This window comes from Lotus japonicus, chromosome 4, assembly GCF_012489685.1.
Source record: "Lotus japonicus ecotype B-129 chromosome 4, LjGifu_v1.2".
Lineage (NCBI taxonomy): Eukaryota > Viridiplantae > Streptophyta > Magnoliopsida > Fabales > Fabaceae > Lotus > Lotus japonicus.
In genome coordinates this window covers 52752077-52771451 of record NC_080044.1, presented here as the reverse complement: position 1 = coordinate 52771451, position 19375 = coordinate 52752077, and the positions used below count along the sequence as shown (strand labels likewise).

Sequence of the window (19375 nt, the reverse complement as noted above, 5' to 3'; positions counted from 1 at the left end):
CCATTGACCGTTTACAGTTACTAATATTCTAGGCCGTTTGAAAGTCTGTCCTTGCCTGCTTGCTTGCTGGGTCCGCGTTGTCCAAAACTTGTTCTTCTCATTAATTAATTCCCTCGTGGCCTGACCCCAACATACATATGGCGTGACGCTAGTGGCGTTTTCCTCTTCCTCGAACCAACTTGCATAACTTCGTAGCTAATTCAACACTTCAAGCACGCGCCACACACACACCAATTCAAATAATCGAACATGTATATAAACTCCCTAACACTACCTCATCTTTCATCCAATAACACATATTCAAACTACTACTGCTACATAGTTTCGTTCAATATTTCTTGAAGCATATTGTAATTGCTTTACTTCCACTGTGTATACTTCAAACCAAGATATGATGAGGGACGCAGAATTTGAGCGTGTTCTGAGCTATTTCGACGAGGACGGCGACGGCAAGATTTCTCCCTCTGAGCTGAAGAGGCGGTTGGCGGTGATGGGCGGAGAGCTACGGTTGAAGGAGGCGGAGATGGCTATTGAGGCGTTTGATTCGGACGGCGACGGGTTTCTTTGTTTGGAGGATTTGGTGAAGCTGATGGAGTCAGCTGGTGAGGAGGAGAAGTTGAAGGATTTGAGGGAGGCTTTTGAGATGTATGACACGGAGAGGTGCGGTTTTATAACGCCGGAGAGTTTGAAGAGGATGTTGAAGAAGCTGGGGGATTTGAAGTCTATTGAAGAGTGTAAAGTGATGATTGATCGGTTTGATTTGAATGGGGATGGTGTGCTTAGCTTTGAAGAGTTCAGAGTTATGATGCAGTGATTGATGATATATGCTACCTGCTGTATATTGATTGATTGATTGGATTTTCTGGTACTGGTGTGCTATGGCGGATGCATTTGATTTGAGATTAATTGATTCTTTTGTATAACATGATTTCATTCTTTGTAACTAATTGATATGGATCGATGATTGATTATTTGATTTGTTCATCTGTTTCTATCTCTCAATAATAATGAAATATGGACTAATTAACAACTTGGTTAAGAGAGGCATCAATTTTAAGACATCTTCTGTTGCGATGACAGCAATTGCAGGATCACTTCATCGATCACCTGTGCAAAGTTAAACAAACAAGTATATATCAGCTTAGGGACATATGAAGGCTATACATGAGATAGGTCGTGAGTGTGACATGATTTTTCTGCTATGTTGTTGGTAGAGTCTCTTTCATTAGACAATGATTTTCATGGCTTACACTACATGTTTGATTAATTGATGAATTAATTTGAGAAGTGTTGCAAATGATATGCTAGACGCATCAATTTACAACTTATGTGAAAATCGTACTCAGTAAGAGTAGCAGTAACTTGTGATGCTTATTATCTATAATAATATTTCAGTAATTTTTGACATTTTTTTCATGTCTGAGTTTCATTGGCAAGGATTTTACTTTCAATCTCGTTTTAATGGTTTTTTTATTTCTTTTTTACAAATGAAAGGTCAGATGACTCTTTACTTTGATCTCTATTCTATTTATTGGAACCCTACTCTTGTGGTTTTATACTGGATTTGGGCATCATGTTTGATATATAGATTTTGTTTGTGTTTTGTAGTTGTTTTACTGAATTATATTGATTTTGATTGCTTAGGCTTATTTTTTTTTTTGAACTTTAGGTTTATTAGTTATTAAGAACTAATATATTGTCACTGTTCGTTTTTTTTTTAATAAGCATTGTCACTGCTCGTGGATACCACATGAAAAGGAATCCTATTATTTATACCCATGGGTTCAATCTTGTAGTGATTGTTAAGTGATTAACTATCTCATGTTATGCCTGATTTCACAAAATCAAGTGATTGTTTTAAGTTTCTGTGTTTGCCTAAGTTTTATGGGTTGAAGTTTTATATTTTGCTTGTCATATTCTTCATAGAATTGATAAGACACCATATAAGTTTTGGAAAATAGAAAACTAAATTTAAAATATCTTAAAGTGTGGGGGGCTTGCAAAGTTAATGTTCCCCCAACTCCTAACCCTTGAGCTATCCCACAGGGACATAAACATACACCATCTGATCACAATTATAAGCAAAAATTAACTTTTTAGATTCATTCAATAAATTATGTATGTAGTCATACATCATTTATTCAATGAATTAAAAAACTAATTTTTGCTTATAATAGGATAAATTACTAAATTGTTAGAAAAACACTACAACAAAAAAGAATTTATTTTCCCAAAATTTGTAGGGCCTCATCATAATGAGTAAGAAAAAATAAAGCAGAAAACAAGAAATCGACCCGCAAACGGATACCTATATAAAGAGCACCAGATGGAGAATGCAGAGGCGAAGTCCAGAGCAGACACGACGGCAATGGACGACGAAATGGAAGCTCTCTCCGGCGCGCACTTCTCCGGTTGGCATCCTTCAACACCGTCGTCTTCTTCTCCAACGCCATCACCCTCACTTTCCCATCCACCCTTCGTCATCGGTACGTATAATCTCAATCCGTTTGTTTCTCGGGAAAATATTTGCTCCTCTTTCTCGGAAACCAAACACCATCGAAACCGTCTGAATCTGATTGAATGAGCATCTCTGGCGCATACATGCATAATCACTCGCTTTGGCTCACTGTTTTTTTTTTGCTCGATCTCTGAATTCTCTCGAGGATCGATTTGTCCGTATGGAAAGAAAATTTAAGCATTAACTTTCTCGCATTTTGAGAAAATTCATGGTTTGTGTTGTTTCTGAGCTTCTACTTCGATTCGATTTGCGTGAATCAGGTGTCTCTGGAGGTACGGCATCGGGGAAAACCACAGTTTGTGATATGATCATTCAACAACTGCAAGATCACAGAGTTGTGCTCGTCAGCCAGGTCAGTCAGATTGAATTTGTAGTTGCAATCTTCTGTTGGTTGATAATTGATAAGGGAATCATGAACGAAATCATTGAGTTTGTTCCTTGTATTGTGGATTTCTGATTTGTGACTTGATCTGAAAGTGAGTAGAAATGAATTCAAGCTAATTACTAGTAACTTGAGGGTAATTATCTGTTATTATTGTTACAGGATTCGTTCTATCGTGGTTTAACAAATGAAGAGTTGAAACGAGGTCATGAGTATAATTTTGATCATCCTGGTAAGCTAGCACGGATCTTAATTAAGATTGTTAGGCACTGCCATTGGCACTCACCTGATCTTAAGTAAATTTTCTGGTTTTGGTAGATGCATTTGATACGGAGCAGCTTGTAGAAACACTCAGCCAGCTCAAATCTGGACAGTCAGTTCAGGTTCCAATATATGATTTTAAGCTCCACCAGAGATCTTCTGACACTTTCCGACAGGTACCCTTCATTCCGATGTGTTAAACTAAAATGGGGAGTTAATATCAGTTGTTCTCCCACTTGTGGCCAAGATTGAATCTCTTAATTTATGCAACTACGAGATAACACGCGGTTACAGAGCTCCTAAAGAGCCAACTTGCCCATGTATATAGATAATTATGTTTGTGTTTGTTCAGAAGAAGAGAGTATAGCTTTCTAATTCATCTCGTTGATCTTTTGAATATTTTTTTCTTAAAACCCGATGCTCATTCTTCACTGAATATTGAAACTGAGATGGTAGTTGTTTTCAGATAATTATGATTTAAGGTACAATACTCGTGTAAAATGAAAAAATATGCAGTAGTGCATGTTGTTAATGTTTATTTACCATTTGGCAGGTCAATGCATCTGAAGTAATCATCCTAGAGGGTATATTGGTTTTTCATGAACAACGTGTCCGCAACATGATGGATATGAAGATATTTGTTGATGCAGGTCAATTGCTCTTCCATTGTTTTTTATCATTTCAGGCTGTTTTCTCATCTATTACAGGTTAATTGGATTAAAATGGCCTGAATTTTGTTTATCATGGGGTAAAAGAGATGGTTTTAGAGTCAATAAATGGAATGGTAGGTACTACACTTGTCTAGTTCTACCATATATAGTTATGCCTTGATCTGTCTTCTATCCATCAGATGAGATCCATGAAGTACAACTATCCCCCTCCCCCACACACACACACACAAACACAGGCAACGTTGCACTGTTGCCTTTCACAGAAAATTGATCAATCTTTTTTTTTTTGGAAAAATCTACTGTCCCAGCTGAAATCTGATGCTGAGAGGATGATGCAGAATAACTAGAATTCTCCTCCCAGGTTGTGTTTACTTTTTTACATGATATAGGAATAAATAAAATAAACTAACTCATGACCACTTGGTTTATACAAATTTCTACAAATGATGTAACCTGGCCATAAACCTTGGACTATAGATATAGAGGTCCAGGACTTCACATCTAGCTCTTTAACATTATGTTCGCTGATAAGAAATTATTCTAGACATGCTTTTTGATAATTGAAAGAAACACAAATTGCTGTCTTCCATATAAATATGATGAATGGCAATGGGAAATCATTTCTTGACCATCTGAAGTTCTTCATCCTCTCAAGAAGATTCTCTTTATCAGTAAATATTCAGACGATACATTGCGACAATCTTCAATAATAATGATTTCTCTGAAGAAATTGTCGACGAGTTTTATATTTTTCTTATACTTGTTGTCATTCCGATATTGCATTGTATGCTATGCAGATCCTGATGTAAGGCTTGCTCGCAGAATACGACGTGATACTGTTGATAGGGGTAGAGATGTACTCTCAGTACTGGAACAGGTAAGACATAATCTTTATCCTTTATTATAACATCATCAGATTGACCGATGTCAGGAATTCATGATCATGAATAAGGATTGCTATCTAATAATTTATTTATATTGATATCTTAAAATTGATATAAGATGATAAACTTAACAATTTTTTTATTTCAAAGGACGATAAATCAATAATGCTCCTAATGCTCATTCTAAAAAATAATTGTGTTGCGACAAGCCTCTGCTCAATACAAGGATTCAGTCCCATTAATTGTAAAGGACATATGCTTTGAGCCAAGTTCAGGTTGCCATGTAATAAGCAAACAATGTATATGTTTGGGCAATTTTTTTTTTGAAAAGGGCATACAGATAATATATTGCTGTCTTTGTATTGGGGTCCTATATCTCTGCACTGGGATGATAGATCGCCAGTAAGCAACATGTTAGTGTATTACCTTTTCTGGAGGATAGTAAATAACTAAATATGTACTTAGCATATTGAATCTAATTGGTGCTATGAAATTAAGTGGCTGATATGGAAAAATCTTGATTAAATTTTCTTCAGTATGCAAAATTTGTCAAGCCTGCCTTCGATGACTTTATTCTTCCATCCAAAAAGTATGCTGATGTCATCATACCTCGTGGGGGAGACAATCATGTAGCAATTGACCTGATTGTTCAACATATCCGTACTAAGCTTGGCCAACATAACCTCTGTAAGATATATCCAAATTTGAATGTGATACAGTCTACTTTCCAGGTAATTTTCATCTTGCGTCATCTTCTCCTAAATTTTTATTTGCTTCTTTCCTCCAAGGAGATATTCCCAACGCGACTTTCTAATGTTGAAGCTTTCTTACAGGCTAGAGGCATGCACACTCTAATTCGTGACAAGGAAATATCAAAACATGACTTTGTTTTTTATTCAAATCGGCTAATTCGTTTGGTAGGTACTTTGAGCTTTATGCAGGATTTATAGCCCCTATTGACACTAATCTCAGTATCACTGACTTCACAGGTAGTGGAACATGGTCTTGGTTACTTGCCATTCACAGAGAAACAAGTTATCACACCTACAGGTCTGTCTAAGGAAGAGAAAATACCATTTCATCATTTAAATCTGTCAGCTAGTGTTTCATTTATTTATGTTTCTGCATAACTTGAAAGACTTAACATGTTTGAGCAGCGCTTCAAAATTTTGCTATCTTCATTATCTCTCAACTTTTTCAGTTTTCGCATTGTTTACACTGAAACCCCACACACGAAACACACATGCACACGATGACACAAAAGAAAGACACCGCTAAATTACACTTGTTTTTCCATTTCAGGGTCAATTTATATTGGAGTTGATTTTTGTAAGAAATTGTGCGGAGTATCTGTTATTCGAAGGTACTTTCCTAGTTCAAAAGGTTTACTGTCATTGTGATTCTTCATAGACTTATGGTCTCCTACTCCATTGGCATATTTATCTTTATGATTTTGGATGTATTAAATGTTCATAATCTTATGGTAAAGTAAGGAAAAAACGTGTTAGCATTTGTTATTTCAATTTTTAAGGTACCGTTATCCAAAAGATTTTACTTTTAATGGGAACATAGTTTCATCTCATAACAAATTTATTCTGTCTAAAACCAATTTCATATGAGATACGATATACAATAATTAACCCCTAATCTGAGGTGGAATGCGTGCTCAAGTGACTTCTTGGGATTTTGATGCTAGAATGTTTATGAATTCTAATCAGTGCAGTTGTATTACATAGAGAAAAATTAATTTATAACCCAGTATAAGTTGGTTTCCGTGATAACGTTTCAGTGGCGAAAGCATGGAAAATGCTTTGCGTGAATGCTGTAAAGGAATCAAAATAGGAAAAATTCTCATCCACCGTGAAGGTGATGAAACCCAGGTAATGGTTTTCCTTTTTGACTGTGTTCATTCTGTCTTGAATTTGTTAGTTTTCTGCGTAGGATGATACAACTCTGCAGCAAATGTAACACGATGTTTTTATTCCATTAAGCTTATTTATGAGAAGCTTCCGAAAGATATTGCAGAGAGACATGTTCTTCTCATGGATCCAGTACTTGGTACAGGTGAGTTCATTATCTTTTTGCATGCATCATTTTGTCAGTAACATTGATCTTCTTAATGCTCACAAGTGACAACTTTTTTATTTATATTCCCATTCCGCGATTGGATTTGTGAGTAATTGTTGAATACTGTCAGTACAACTGTCCAACCAATTAATTCAGGGTACTAGGCGCACAATACTGCATTACAATTGCAGCTAAGATTGGAAAAGTTTGAGATCTTCCTGATGACAGATCAGATCACAAAACAAATGGGTTTTGAAATATTTACACTTACACTTACTATTCTATTCTATTTCCATCCACTTTCTGTTCTCATCTCTCTTTTTTTCCTATCACATCAATCATCTTGTCTCTCATTTCTCTCTGATCTATTCCTATCTTTCCATGCGTGTGGGTGGAGCGTGTGGGTGGATTTGGAGTGTGAATAAATTTGTATTTGTTTCATTTATGCACGACACCGCTACTTCTTTCAGCTGGCAATGAGCATCTAATTGATTTTTCCAGGTAACACTGCCAGTCAAGCAATCGAGCTTCTTATAAAGAAGGGATGTCCAGAGTCCCGTATAATATTCCTCAACCTCATCTCTGTAAGTTATAATATTCAATTGAATACGAGTAAAGACCCTATGTTTGATGAATACCAACATAAGAAATTTCAAAACTGATTTCAGGCTCCTGAGGGAATACATTGTGTATGTAAACGTTTTCCGCAGTTGAAAATTGTCACTTCAGAGATTGAAGTAGGACTGAATGACCAGTTTCGTGTCATGCCTGGGCTAGGAGAATTCGGTGACCGTTATTTTGGGACGGATGACTCCTAGGTTGAGATCAAAACAGAAAGATTTTAAGGGGCAGTGATGTTGGAATTTATTAGTGTGTATAATAGTGATTTGGCTTGTAAACACCCCTGTAATCATAAGAACCCTACAACCAAATGAAGTAAAAGTTTTGCTTGATTATCCAATTGTATCATGATGGACTTGGGCATCTTATACAGACAATCTTGGAGCTACTTATTTAAGTGTTAATCTTGTTTCACTCTAGAATGAAACATTTCTATAGATTAACATTTTGTTCGAAACATCAATTAGCCGATCTTCTCACAAACCTCTATTTTCCTCACGGTATAACTTTTCAAAATCAAAATCTGGGTCTTTAATCCCTTCACCATCATAGGGGGCGAGTCGATGTGTTCAGCAATTAGTTTAAGTTCAAAATTTTGATTTTGTATTTTTAAAATTTTAAATTATTTTCAAAGTGAAGTGCTGTTATATTGCCCGACAATGGTTTGCATGACTCAACATGATACTTGTTAAATTGATAAAAAGAAAATTGATGTGTTTAAAAAATGGGTTAAAAACTATTCGTGTTTTTAAAAAAATAATAACACAAAAAACCACTAGGCAAAAACAGAAACTCATGTAGGTGTGCAAGTCGTGCATGTGAAAGTGTCATGTAACGAAGCATTATCCTTTAAGGTGCTACAAACATCTATCTTATTGACCAATTTGCTCCCGTTGTTAACTATTCTTCCCTGACTTTAATTTCTATGTACTGACGGTGTAAAGTTTCTTTACACCAACTTTACACCATCAACCAATTAGATTTCAAGTATGTGAGAAATCTCTATTTTTATTTAATTTCATTAATTGACGTGACACATTCTTACAATTTAATTGGTTGACGATGTAAAAAACTTTTACACTGTCTGTGCATCATACTTTTTTCTCATCTTCCATTTGTTTTTTTTTAAGTCACGTACAAATATTGGTTAATATTATTTGTTAGGCTCAAATTTATTAAAAATGTTGGTTTTCCTAAATTACTCTTATTATAAAATTGAAGCAAAATTGGTCAAGATAACTATATATGGAGGATTAAATATAAAGGATAAACTTTAAAAAAATAATGTTTCATATGTGAAACTAACTAATACAAACTAATAAAGTTCTCTTAACACTCAAAATACTCTATGATCACACCAAAATCAAATGAAAAATGGGCTATGCTAGGGTTGTGCCCTTATGACGGCAGCGGATGACCATGCTCTACTGGTTAGAGGAGAAGGCGAGGAGGAAGATGGAGAGGCGAAGACTGGTGCATGGTGGAGACCTCTCTTGCAGCGGTGGGCTAGGCCTCTTGCAGCTGTACTCCTCTTCCCGTTGCAGCATGTTGACGTGCAACTTCACCTTCACAGCGGCGCAAAGCTCGATCTTTCTTCCTCAACGATGACCCAAGGCGGTTTTCCTTCCCGTCGAGGAAGGGGTGCCAAGATCGCTCCTTTTTCCTTCTCAACAGCGGCAACGTCTCGACCTTAATCTTGATCCATGTCCCCAACGGTGGAGACTCAAAGATCGTTCCTTTTCCAGTCTCTCATCAAGGCGTTTCGAAGGAGGGAAAGACAGAGGACAATGAGGTGTCCAACCTTCTAGAGTAACACTTATAAGCATGAAGAGAGAGAGTAAAGGGTAAACATGGATGTCCAAGCTTTAGAGATTTGTTTTGGACAAAACCAAATAATAACCACTTTAATGGCAGTTGTTTATCTGTTTCAACAGTGTCATGGTATAACAAATTTTGGTAGAACATCATCTTTATGCGATAACGCTGCACTGCGATGAAACTCCCCCTGAACAATACGGCAGGAATGTTGGACTTGCACCCTTATAAATATTAAATTTTGGTTACTCTTGACCAGAAAAGCAGATTATAAACCTTTAGGAGGGGGGGGGGGGGGGGGGAGAGTGTACAACTCAGCTGTGTAAATGTCAACCATAGATGCCTCTGTTTAAAGATTTAGGTCTACCAAGAGAACCAAAATGTGGTCACTTGCGAGACTTGCATATGTTCTGATACTTAAGTTAACTTAACCATAAAGCTTAGTTATGGGGTTAAGAAGCCATTTCAATCACTTCGATTTAGGGGCCATTGCTTTCAATCAGCAAATTAAGAACCCATTTTTCCCTTAGCAACCAATTTTGACAAATCAATGAGATACTATTCAAGGGTAGAGTTCCATCAGAGCCACTTGCACCAGTTACTCAATTCCTTATGCAGATCCGATTACTAAGGAGGAGAAAGAAGCACAAAACCTTGAGCTTTTTGGAACGTAATTGGAAAGAGGCTTAAATTAGCCACTAATCATAGCTGCTCATATCTATCACAAACAAAATGAATGGTTAGGAAGTATTAATTTCCTTTCAAAAAAAAAAGGAAGCAAAGTAATTTTAATGAGTTAGTCTTGGAGTAACTTTATCCTCCCTCTATCAAAGAAAACCCTGGACCCAAACCTGATGTTAGTGCGCTTTCTCTTTCGCATAGAATTGAACTAAATCAAATTAGAATGACTCAAACTGAGTTAGTCAATGGAGCAGAATGAGTTGTGCTCACCTACAGTAAAATATTTAGGTCACTACAGCCTCCTGTCTAAAACGTTGCCGTTTCTTATGATCCGGCAGGGGAGATGGATTTATATACTGGATCTACAAAATAAGTATCAAACTACACATGAAAATTTATTCTGCAACTAGTTGACTTACATAAAGGATTGTTACCAAAAAACAAACAAATATAAAGGGGATAGAAGGGAATACATATCGATGTGTTAGACCAATTATAAAGTTGCTAATAAATTTGCAAATGAAATTTAAAAGAATGATGATAAGAAACCAGCGGTAAAGGACCATCTCATATCACAGTGATGCAGAGAAACTAAAAGACAACAACAGCAGTTAAGCAAACTATTTTTTTTTTCATTTAAGAGCTAAGAGAACCTATGACTATTGTGTACGGCAAACTGTTTTGTGTGTTTGTTATAAATTTCATTGCACAAGATAATTTTGACCAAGGAAGAAAGCAATCTAAAGGCCGCATTGACTCCACAAGTGAAAACTCTTAGAGGTTAATTGAGTTTTTCTTATCCACAGGAGCCACACACTGCCATAATGAACAGTAGGATGCAATATTGACTGCTTCAACCCCTAGCGCAGAGAGGTTACGGCCGTACTCCTGGTGACAATATGCAAGAGGAAGATTATCAAATGAAAGCAGGCACAGTTTGCTGGACAACGAGTTGAAAATTCATTCAGAAATCATGACTATAAATTGCATAATTTGCATGTGAATGATTCCACAGAATAATGAGAGCATCATACCAACCTGAATATCAAGGAATAACTGCATACAAATTTTGTCAGTGTCAGACACATAATTATCTGAGATATCTGAACTTGCTCCAGCTCGTCTTTGCGCACTCTGCCTCATTTTTTGGAGTGAAGACTCTGTCTTTCTTGTCTAGTCATAATAAAAATTTATTAAAACAATATCGAAGACAGAATCCAACAGATCCAAAGATTTCATTCATGACGTTTGGATTCTCACCACGCTAACAAGGTCAGCTGCTAATTCATAATATCGGTCAGTAATCTCAGTTGCAGCACAAAGGAGTATTTCATTCTTTGTTTCGCTTGCTAAATATCTCATGGTTCTCTCCCCATCCAAAAAAACCTGCATGTCATCAATATCAATATACACTCTAATTGAAAGCAAATAATATTCCATACAAATGAGAAACCTGAAAATATTGATAGTTTCCTACTTCGTCTTGCCTTCCTTTTATCAATAAGGCGTGTTTATCTTTGTATTTTTTCTATCGTACGTGTAGACAACAAAAAGTGTTTAAAATTGGGCATGTCATCCACTGTATTAAATTAGATTGAATTTGCATGACCACAAATTTACAAGCCTCCAAATAAACAGCTAAGCAACAAAAACATTTTTTTGTTGTTGATCTGAAGCCAACCGCTCACAAAAAAAGGGACACCTAAATGAATAATCCTGCTGGACTTTCCCTCCGACCATAAAATAAGATGATAGCTACATGAATAAAACTCCCTACAATCATGACATCACGTCCTGTTAGGATGCAATCCGACAGTTCAATATTAATGGACCTGAAAGTTAGTCTGACTTAAGGCTGTTTAGTAGTTACTAGTTATTGCCTTATTGGGAGGGGATTAGTTGGATTATTGGATATATAAATAGGGGGATGTGATACTGGAGGGGACATCTATTGAATTTTTAGATTTGGGAAAACAGAGGATTGGCTCAGTTGCAAGGGGAAAACCTTGGAGGAGATTACTCTCCTATTCTTTCCATTCAATAATAATAGTTTCTTTCAACTCTAAATTCTTGGATCCTAACAATTTGGTCCAACCTACTGGATCTTGCTCATGGACAATCAGGAAAAAATCGCCAAGAAAACCTTGGCAGCACAAGGGGGTTGAGATGGCTGTTCTAAAGAGTGGCGTGGAGAGGATTGAAGCTGCCATGAATCATGTTCTGCAGCGTTTGGAGAGGATGAACAATAATACAATTGAATCAAGTGTTAGAAGTCAAAATGAAGAGGAAGAGGTGCTAGAACAACTTTCTTGGTCCAAGAAAGTTGAATTACCCATTTTCGATTGAGGGGACCTACAGGCCTGGATCACAAGAACTGAGCAATTATCTGAGGTTCACTGTGTGAAGGGAAGAGAAGATTCAATTGGCTTTCATTAGCATGAAGGGGATGTTGTACATGTGTTCCGTTTCTTGAGAAGAAGACGCCTACGCTGTCCTGGAATTCTTTGATTCCAGCCTCTCCAGCAATTTGGTGAGAGGGGGGGGGGGGGAATGGAGAAGTTGGGAGTTTTTCTAAAGTAGACTGGCGAACTAGAACTCCTTCAGAACCGTGAAATGGGAGCAACAAAACAAAAGAGAAAATGGTTCTTAAGAAAAAGAACCAAGGTGACATAGAAACAATCAACCGAGAGGGAGAACCAGTAAGAGAAGCAATTACAAAGATAGCTTTGGCAAGGTAACATCCAGAAACAAAACTAGAAACACAAAAAGAGGCAGAAATGAAACCTAGTGGAGGAGGTAGATAAAGAACCAATGATGGGGACAGAGTTCAAACATCAACCGATGGTAGAGGACATCAAGGCGGAAATTAAAGGTAGAGAAGCAGCGGTGATGACCCACGACTTTCATAACATGGATCTTCATACGACGCCGGGGGGAAGGCATTCCCGCTTGCAATGGAGGACAGGAAGTCCCGAGCAATACACAATCTGGTTGGTTCCCCACTGCTGCTGCAGCGGCCATTGGGTCACGATTAAAATCTCTATGTGACGCAGACTTACTATGGGCACGATCATTGTTAGTGGACGCAACAAAGAAACTTCCATTTCACATGGAAGATTGGATTTGGATGAGGAAGAATGTCCAATGCGCAGAACTGATATTTTGGAAATTGGGCCTGATTCTAGAAGATCAAGGTCCAGCTCAAACTGGTGTGGATGTGTAAGTTGTTAAACGGAGGGGGCATTACAAACTTATACCAGCCAAAATTCACAACAATGGGAAGGTCATGGTCCTAAGTATAACCCCAGCTTTAGGATGTCCAAAACAGAGTCAATGGCTACACTGTGATGAAACTGCAAGGAGAAGTGGCAAGGCCCAAATCAAGCCGAAAGCCAGAAACTACGCTTTACCCAGACCTTTTGCTGCCCACATGCTGACTTAGTTATTCACCCTTTTTGCTGCCCATAGTGGGATCCTGGAGGAAAGGGTTTTTTCTCAAATTACTATAAAGCATGTCGAGTTTTATCTGAATACAACCTTGAAGGCAAGGTTGAAAATGTGGGGGTGGTATTGTGGCCAGACAGTTAGTCTGACTAAGGGCCGTGGTAGTAGTTAGTTAGTACTAGGTTGGGATTAGTTAGATATATAAATAAATAGGGGGATGTGTTCTGCCTTTAGATTTGGGAAAACAGAGCATTGGCTCAGTTGTAAGGGGAAACCCTTGGTGGAGAACATTCTCCTATTCTTTTCATTTAAGTAATAGATTCTTTCAACTCTGATTTTTCGGATCCTAACACATCACACATCCTACTAGAAATATACCACCACTTGGTCATGAAAAGAAGGAATCAGGGTATAAATAAAATAAACCCCAAAACTTACTGCGGCGTACCTTAAGGGGGCGTAATACCCCAGAAACATATTGTGAATGCTTGATAGGTTGTTTATTAGTCAGTCTGTAAGTTGCTGTTATCCCCTTCATCTGTCTCAAGTCCTATATTAGTTTTGAACAAGAGAAATAAATAAATAAATTGAAAATGAAGGGGAGAGAATCAAAAGAAAAAAGATCTTCTAGAACATTAAAAACATATATATACCCCCAAGATCAAAATAATGCAACCCATCTAAAGAATAAACCTAGTAGACTACAAGCTTACCTCAACTGATTTTTCCACCAGTGACTCCACCACTGCTTTGATGACTAAAGGTTCTATGGATTTCAATGATTGTGCACCCTGTAAAATGCTCTGCCTTACTGATTCAAGAACATCAGGGGAGCATGAAGATAAGAGCTGAAGCACATGCTGTAGGTAATCACCACGAACCAGCTCCACTAAACACCTTATATCATGAATAACCTACAAACGATTTCACATGTTATATATAACTCAGGTAAAGTACTCATATCTTCATTTGGGATTTCTGGCAATAAATCACAATCAATGCCATTGTTATCTCACCACGGTCAATATTATAGTGTTTTACAAATTCCATACACGGAACTTCAAAAAAGCAGAAGACTTAATTCTTGAGGTTGAGGGGGCACATGTATGAGTATAAAGTATTAAAAGAACTGAATAACTAAGTTCTACTTAAATACGGAATGTGAACGTATCATGTATATAAAAATAAGGTAAGGGCATGATGTATACCAAAATTAAGTCATCTATGACAGCCGAAACAGCCCATTCACCCCTAGTGTTAGTGTTCGTGTTATGGTTCTTGCGGGCAGTCAGTCCAGATGACAGCCAATTTGAGTATCTGCAAGTTCAAAGAGAAGTTGGCTTTTGTTCATTCAGGGGAAAAAATACAAATACTTAATATTCAAGCTTAAACTGACCTAGCAAGAAGCTGCAAGCATAGGCGAAGGAACTTGTCAGAACAAGAAAGGACAAGAACATCTTCTCTCCAGCAAGATTTCAAACTCTCCAACAGAGTGACACTTTGAGTCAATGTTAAATATTGATTATTTGATTCGCCAGGGTCTAAATTTTGAACAGGGACAAGACTGGATGATGTGAGCACAGAATCTAGAGACCCTGCTATTTCTTGAAACCTGAGGCAATTGACGATATGAGATTCATGACACGGAACAGATACTCTTCTAAAATTATGACCATCTAAAAGCAGTAGAAGCACCTCAGAGAGAAATACACTCCGATATTCCATTGTTTCATGAACTCAGTATATATTGCTTCAGATCGAAATTTTGCAACGGCAGATCTGGATGGACAGTGGTCTTGCAAGAAAAAGGTTATAATATTAGTGAAAACATAATCCTAAAGAAATATATCAATAAAATAAATACACATCAAATCATATATCAAATCAACAAAGTTCCTTGAAATTTGAGGGCCATATTTTCTTTGACCTTTTTTCTCATGGTGAACATAACATGAAAGAGGGATAATGGTAGATATGACTGCTACCTTCTAGATAAGCCAAGAACTCTAAGCTTGATTTGTAATTTTTCAAGAACTCTGTTGGTCTTCCAGGAGAAAATGCACCTGGTTTCCCCTTTTGAATAGCATAGAGAACCTCTTTAAGGATTGAATTGGCTAAGAAATCAAAGACATGTAAACCTGAATTTTCTGCACCAAAGACCAAGCTTCAGATATGTAAGTATAATGGTCTTATATTTCAAACTTTGTCTATTTGATATGTAAGCATAATATATGTTGGCACAACCACAGCATACCCATAAATAGTCTAGAAAGCTTTAACTTTTGATTAAGGAATGCCTCGGCAAGAATTGATATGATATGATCCAAGAAATAAGTATGACAGATTAAGGCTCATATAGATTGTAAATGTAGAAAGGTAATAACCAAAAGGTCCCATTTTATTCTCGTGAAGTAGTGAGAAGAAGTCCGAAAACATACCAGCTGAAGAAATTTCCAATAAAAATTTACAGTCTTTATCAATGCACTCTTTAATTAATTGATAATCATTTTCAAGCCCATCCCCAAATGATCCAGCAACCACAGCTGAGGGCCCATGTGGGATAATCTTCTGTATCAATGGAGCCACAACATTAATTCGAAATATTTCTTCTGCATTATTGGTGTTATCAATAGCAGCATATGCACGCAAGCAATTGTAAATTGCAGTAGCATCCCGATGCTCTAGACCATCTGCAAAGCAATGACCCAAGCTTGCATCTACTGTTAGGCTTGCATTTTGAATCCTCTTCTCCATATTCTCAATAAAAGGAAGGTTCTGTACTGGCATATAGAGAAAAAGAGATGAGCACAGAATGTAATAAAACCTAAAACAGAAGGTCTATTTCACAATGAATCACAGCCCTCTAAAACACTAGAAGACAAAGAAAGGTTAAATAAAAACAGAATATATTACATCTGTAAGACTCTAAGGCACATATAATACTATCACCTACATGCCTATCTGAAGTTACCCAATAACTCTTGGCATGCCTCTTAAAAAACGTAAAAAAAAATCTACTGGCTCAGCATGATGATATTGAAATGACAAAATAGATTATGGGTGAGACTTATAATCTTAGCATTGGTAAATCACAAAACTAGTTCTATCTATATTCAATAAACAATAAAAGGATTCCTCCAAAGAAAGAGATACCTACAACATCGATATGAATGACGACCTCAAAACACAACTAATGAATGTAGGTCCGATTTGTCCCTTTCGGGTTCCTCCCAGACCCTCCCCCCCCCCCCCCTATTTCAGAATGCTAATTAATTTGTGATGCACCGTGCATGTAAAAATTGATTATGAGAATAACAATCAAGACAGCCAATAAATGATATAGCATGACCTCTCACTCTCACCAAGCTTCTGTAAACAATTCGAACTCAGTTTTCCACTATAATCTAATGCCAAATGATTTACGATTTTTTCTAGAAATTGCCATTATAATTTTCAACACATACAAACACAACATCCAACAAAAGTGGGGGGAAATTGAAAACAAACCTTTGCATGGGTAACATAGAACTTTAGCCGGTTCATCTCACTGGCAATTCTTTCCAGCAGCATGCTTTGCGTCTCTCTGATACTTGTCCCATTCTCAACATGCTGCGCAGAAAACCCATTGCTCAATAGACTTCTCTCCGACAAATTTACATCTCCATTTGACGAGTCGGACGGCACACTAGGCAGCTCCTTAATTAGTTTCTCAACCTGCAATCATCAGGAAAATACAAGTTCACCACAGTCCACATACCATTGCAAAGAAGAAAAAAAATTGAGCCAAAAGTTTCAACAAATTATTCGCAATGGCCTAGAACCTATAGTGAAAAGTTTAACCAGTGTAGAAATCCTCATTAACAAACAATGCCCAACCTAAACCTAGAACTGGAATTGACACTAGACTGTCATTCAAACTAAACATGTAAGAAAAATATAAAAAATTGAAAGCTTATTCAAACTAAACTTGTGTCCGTATCTGACGATACATTATACGATACAATTCATGATTCAGATACGATTCATGATTCAGAAAGGGTCTAGCGATACGCGATACATTCTCAATTTGATAACCATGATTCTTCCTACTTAAACACTACATTGCAGTAAGTAGTAAGATTACACTATCATTCTAGAATTGCAATTAGGATGCTACATCAAAGATCTTCAATCCTATGATACTATGTATAATTAGCAATCAGAATTAAGGATTAAACATAGAAGGTGCAATGCAAGCGATACCTTCGAAACGACGTGAAATGTATCAAGGAGAAGCTCCAGAGTCTCTCTCGCGGAGGCAGCTTCAGACCTTTGCTTCAAACCATTCTCAATGGCGACAAGCGAAACTTCAACAGATCCTCTGAACTGCTCGATCTTCTCTCTGAGTTCCACAAGCGGGGCGCGCATCCGCACGACGGCGGCGTCGACGTCGACGAGCTTGGTGCTGAGGTTGACGAAATCGGCGTAGTCGCGGTTGATGAGATCGATGAGTTCGTGGTTGAGGGAGGAGAGGTAGTTGTTGAGTTCCGAACGGAGAGTGTCGAAGGGGACGAAGGTTCGGAGTTCCGAAATGTAGGATTCGGAATCGAAGTCCGGAGAGAGGAACGACGCCGGTTTGAACCACAGCGGGTGAGCGTCGAGTGGATCGGAGAAGAAGTCCGTGGCGGATCTGTGCGGCGCCGGGATCGGATCCGCCATTTTTGCGTCGCGTGGGGGTGGTGGTTACTCGGAAAATTGATTAGGGCTTGCAACGGTTAGCGATGAAGAATGTGATTGAACGAAGATAGAGAGAGAGAGAGAGAGAGAGAGAGGATTTGGAGATTTCAGTTAGAGTTGATCAGAGCAGTATATAGAGTCTTATAATTTCTTATCATGTAAGTAACCAATTGATTTTTTTCGGGTACATAGTAACTAATTGATTTTAAGTGAGTCAGTGACTAGTGATAAATAATAAAATTAATTAAAATTAAAAAAATTATTATTTATTTATAAGAGTTTGTCCATATTTAATTATCAATAATTATATAAGTGTATGAATATAGGAGTGATTGTGACATGGTTGTTTCTTGTGTGAACTCGTTCTTCTTAAATAGATATTGTGTGAATATAGATCTATGTGTTGTTAACATATCAAGACTTCAGGCCAATCCAACTATCAGCAAGTTCGTACGAGCCACTTTACATAAGGAGGTCAAAGTTGTCATTTTTTAAGCGGCGCAGCAGCAGAAGGTGGCTTTGTTGGCGCAGTTGCAGCCATTAGTGGCACAACTATACCAAGGAACCCAAAACGAAGCCTTGTTTTAGGAATCTTTTGTCGTTCTATTCGACCAAAGACATTAGAATACACATTGGGGGCGACTTTTGGAGGTTGTTCTTGGACAATGATTCTCTTCTCCATCTCTTGGCTATGGATTCATTCTCCTTCCTCACCTTGTTTCCTTCATTATAGCCATTGTAGGCTAATCTTCTTACCTACTTGGATTTGAAAAGATTAATTTATTAATTATGTTTTAATGTTTTAGTTTTGTTTATGACTTGCTTATTCTATCTATTAATTCCTTCTTCCGTTTTATTTGAACTTGAGTCGATGCAAATATGTTATTATTTCTCGCGCAATCAACAAAGTGGTTAGGAATAAGAATTTGGGGAAGAGATTAATTGAGAAATTTTACACCTCAGGCATAAGCGTAATGCTTGGTTTTGTTTGCCTAAAATTAGGAACATTTAATCGTTGATTGAATTGATTAGGAACTAAAACATTACTGCTAACAATTGAATTATGAGTTTTGCTTAATTAAGCCATTAACAAGTAGGCGAATGAAATTTCTTATTTATTTTCAATTATTTATGATTGTCGTAGTTTACTTTCAGCTTTTGATTATGTTGATTTTTCTTTTGTTCGTCGTCAGGGAAACTTTTGTGCCGACTATCTTGCCCGGCACGCCTCTACCTTTCAGGATGTTGTCTAGATAGAGGAAGGTTCGTCGGGGCTTTATAGCTTTTTGCATTCAGATGTATTGGCTTCTATGTC

The 19375-nt window shown here is 37.3% G+C and overlaps 3 protein-coding genes across 5 annotated transcripts; 2 read left to right on the top strand and 1 right to left on the bottom strand.

The window, feature by feature from the left end:
- The first annotated feature begins 275 nt into the window (after positions 1-275).
- LOC130714788 (putative calcium-binding protein CML19) lies at positions 276-971 on the top strand. The gene has a single exon (XM_057564736.1). The coding sequence runs from the start codon at positions 392-394 to the stop codon at positions 812-814; it is 423 nt and encodes a 140-aa protein (XP_057420719.1). The 5' UTR covers positions 276-391; the 3' UTR covers positions 815-971.
- Positions 972-2286: 1315 nt separating this feature from the next.
- Positions 2287-7861, top strand: LOC130715230 (uridine/cytidine kinase UKL1, chloroplastic-like). The gene is made up of 14 exons (XM_057565307.1): positions 2287-2486; positions 2779-2870; positions 3063-3132; positions 3219-3337; positions 3715-3811; positions 4630-4709; positions 5253-5447; positions 5550-5637; positions 5710-5766; positions 6019-6079; positions 6506-6596; positions 6708-6780; positions 7285-7367; positions 7452-7861. Exons 1-14 carry the CDS (start codon positions 2327-2329, stop codon positions 7599-7601), a joined length of 1416 nt encoding a protein of 471 aa, XP_057421290.1. The 5' UTR covers positions 2287-2326; the 3' UTR covers positions 7602-7861.
- A 2577-nt stretch (positions 7862-10438) lies between these two features.
- On the bottom strand, positions 10439-18181 carry LOC130710904 (conserved oligomeric Golgi complex subunit 2). 3 transcript variants are annotated; one of them, XM_057560291.1, is made up of 12 exons: positions 17587-18180; positions 16852-17058; positions 15783-16119; positions 15330-15491; positions 15040-15139; positions 14741-14956; positions 14553-14661; positions 14058-14258; positions 13793-13894; positions 11161-11286; positions 10939-11073; positions 10439-10840 (listed from the first exon to the last, which is right to left on the bottom strand). In XM_057560291.1, exons 1-12 carry the CDS (start codon positions 18040-18042, stop codon positions 10817-10819), a joined length of 2175 nt encoding a protein of 724 aa, XP_057416274.1. In that variant the 5' UTR covers positions 18043-18180; the 3' UTR covers positions 10439-10816. The 3 variants fall into 3 exon arrangements, 2 of the variants coding, with proteins under 2 accessions (XP_057416274.1, XP_057416273.1); XM_057560290.1 differs by having other exon boundaries at positions 10439-10788; positions 17587-18179; XR_009010499.1 differs by lacking the exon at positions 10439-10840 and having other exon boundaries at positions 11161-11285; positions 13791-13894; positions 17587-18181.
- Positions 18182-19375: the final 1194 nt, after the last annotated feature.

Coding starts and splice junctions, on each gene's coding strand:
- LOC130710904 (XM_057560290.1), bottom strand. CDS start 18,042: ATGGCGGATCCGATCCCGGCGCCGCACAGATCCGCCACGGACTTCTTC. Junction 15,492..15,782: donor ATTGGAAATTTCTTCAGCTG/GTATGTTTTCGG, acceptor TCTTTGGTGCAG/AAAATTCAGGTTTACATGTC. Junction 11,074..11,160: donor CAGCTGACCTTGTTAGCGTG/GTGAGAATCCAA, acceptor TATTATGACTAG/ACAAGAAAGACAGAGTCTTC.
- LOC130714788 (XM_057564736.1), top strand. CDS start 392: ATGATGAGGGACGCAGAATTTGAGCGTGTTCTGAGCTATTTCGACGAG.
- LOC130715230 (XM_057565307.1), top strand. CDS start 2,327: ATGGAGAATGCAGAGGCGAAGTCCAGAGCAGACACGACGGCAATGGAC. Junction 3,133..3,218: donor GTATAATTTTGATCATCCTG/GTAAGCTAGCAC, acceptor TGGTTTTGGTAG/ATGCATTTGATACGGAGCAG. Junction 7,368..7,451: donor TATTCCTCAACCTCATCTCT/GTAAGTTATAAT, acceptor AACTGATTTCAG/GCTCCTGAGGGAATACATTG.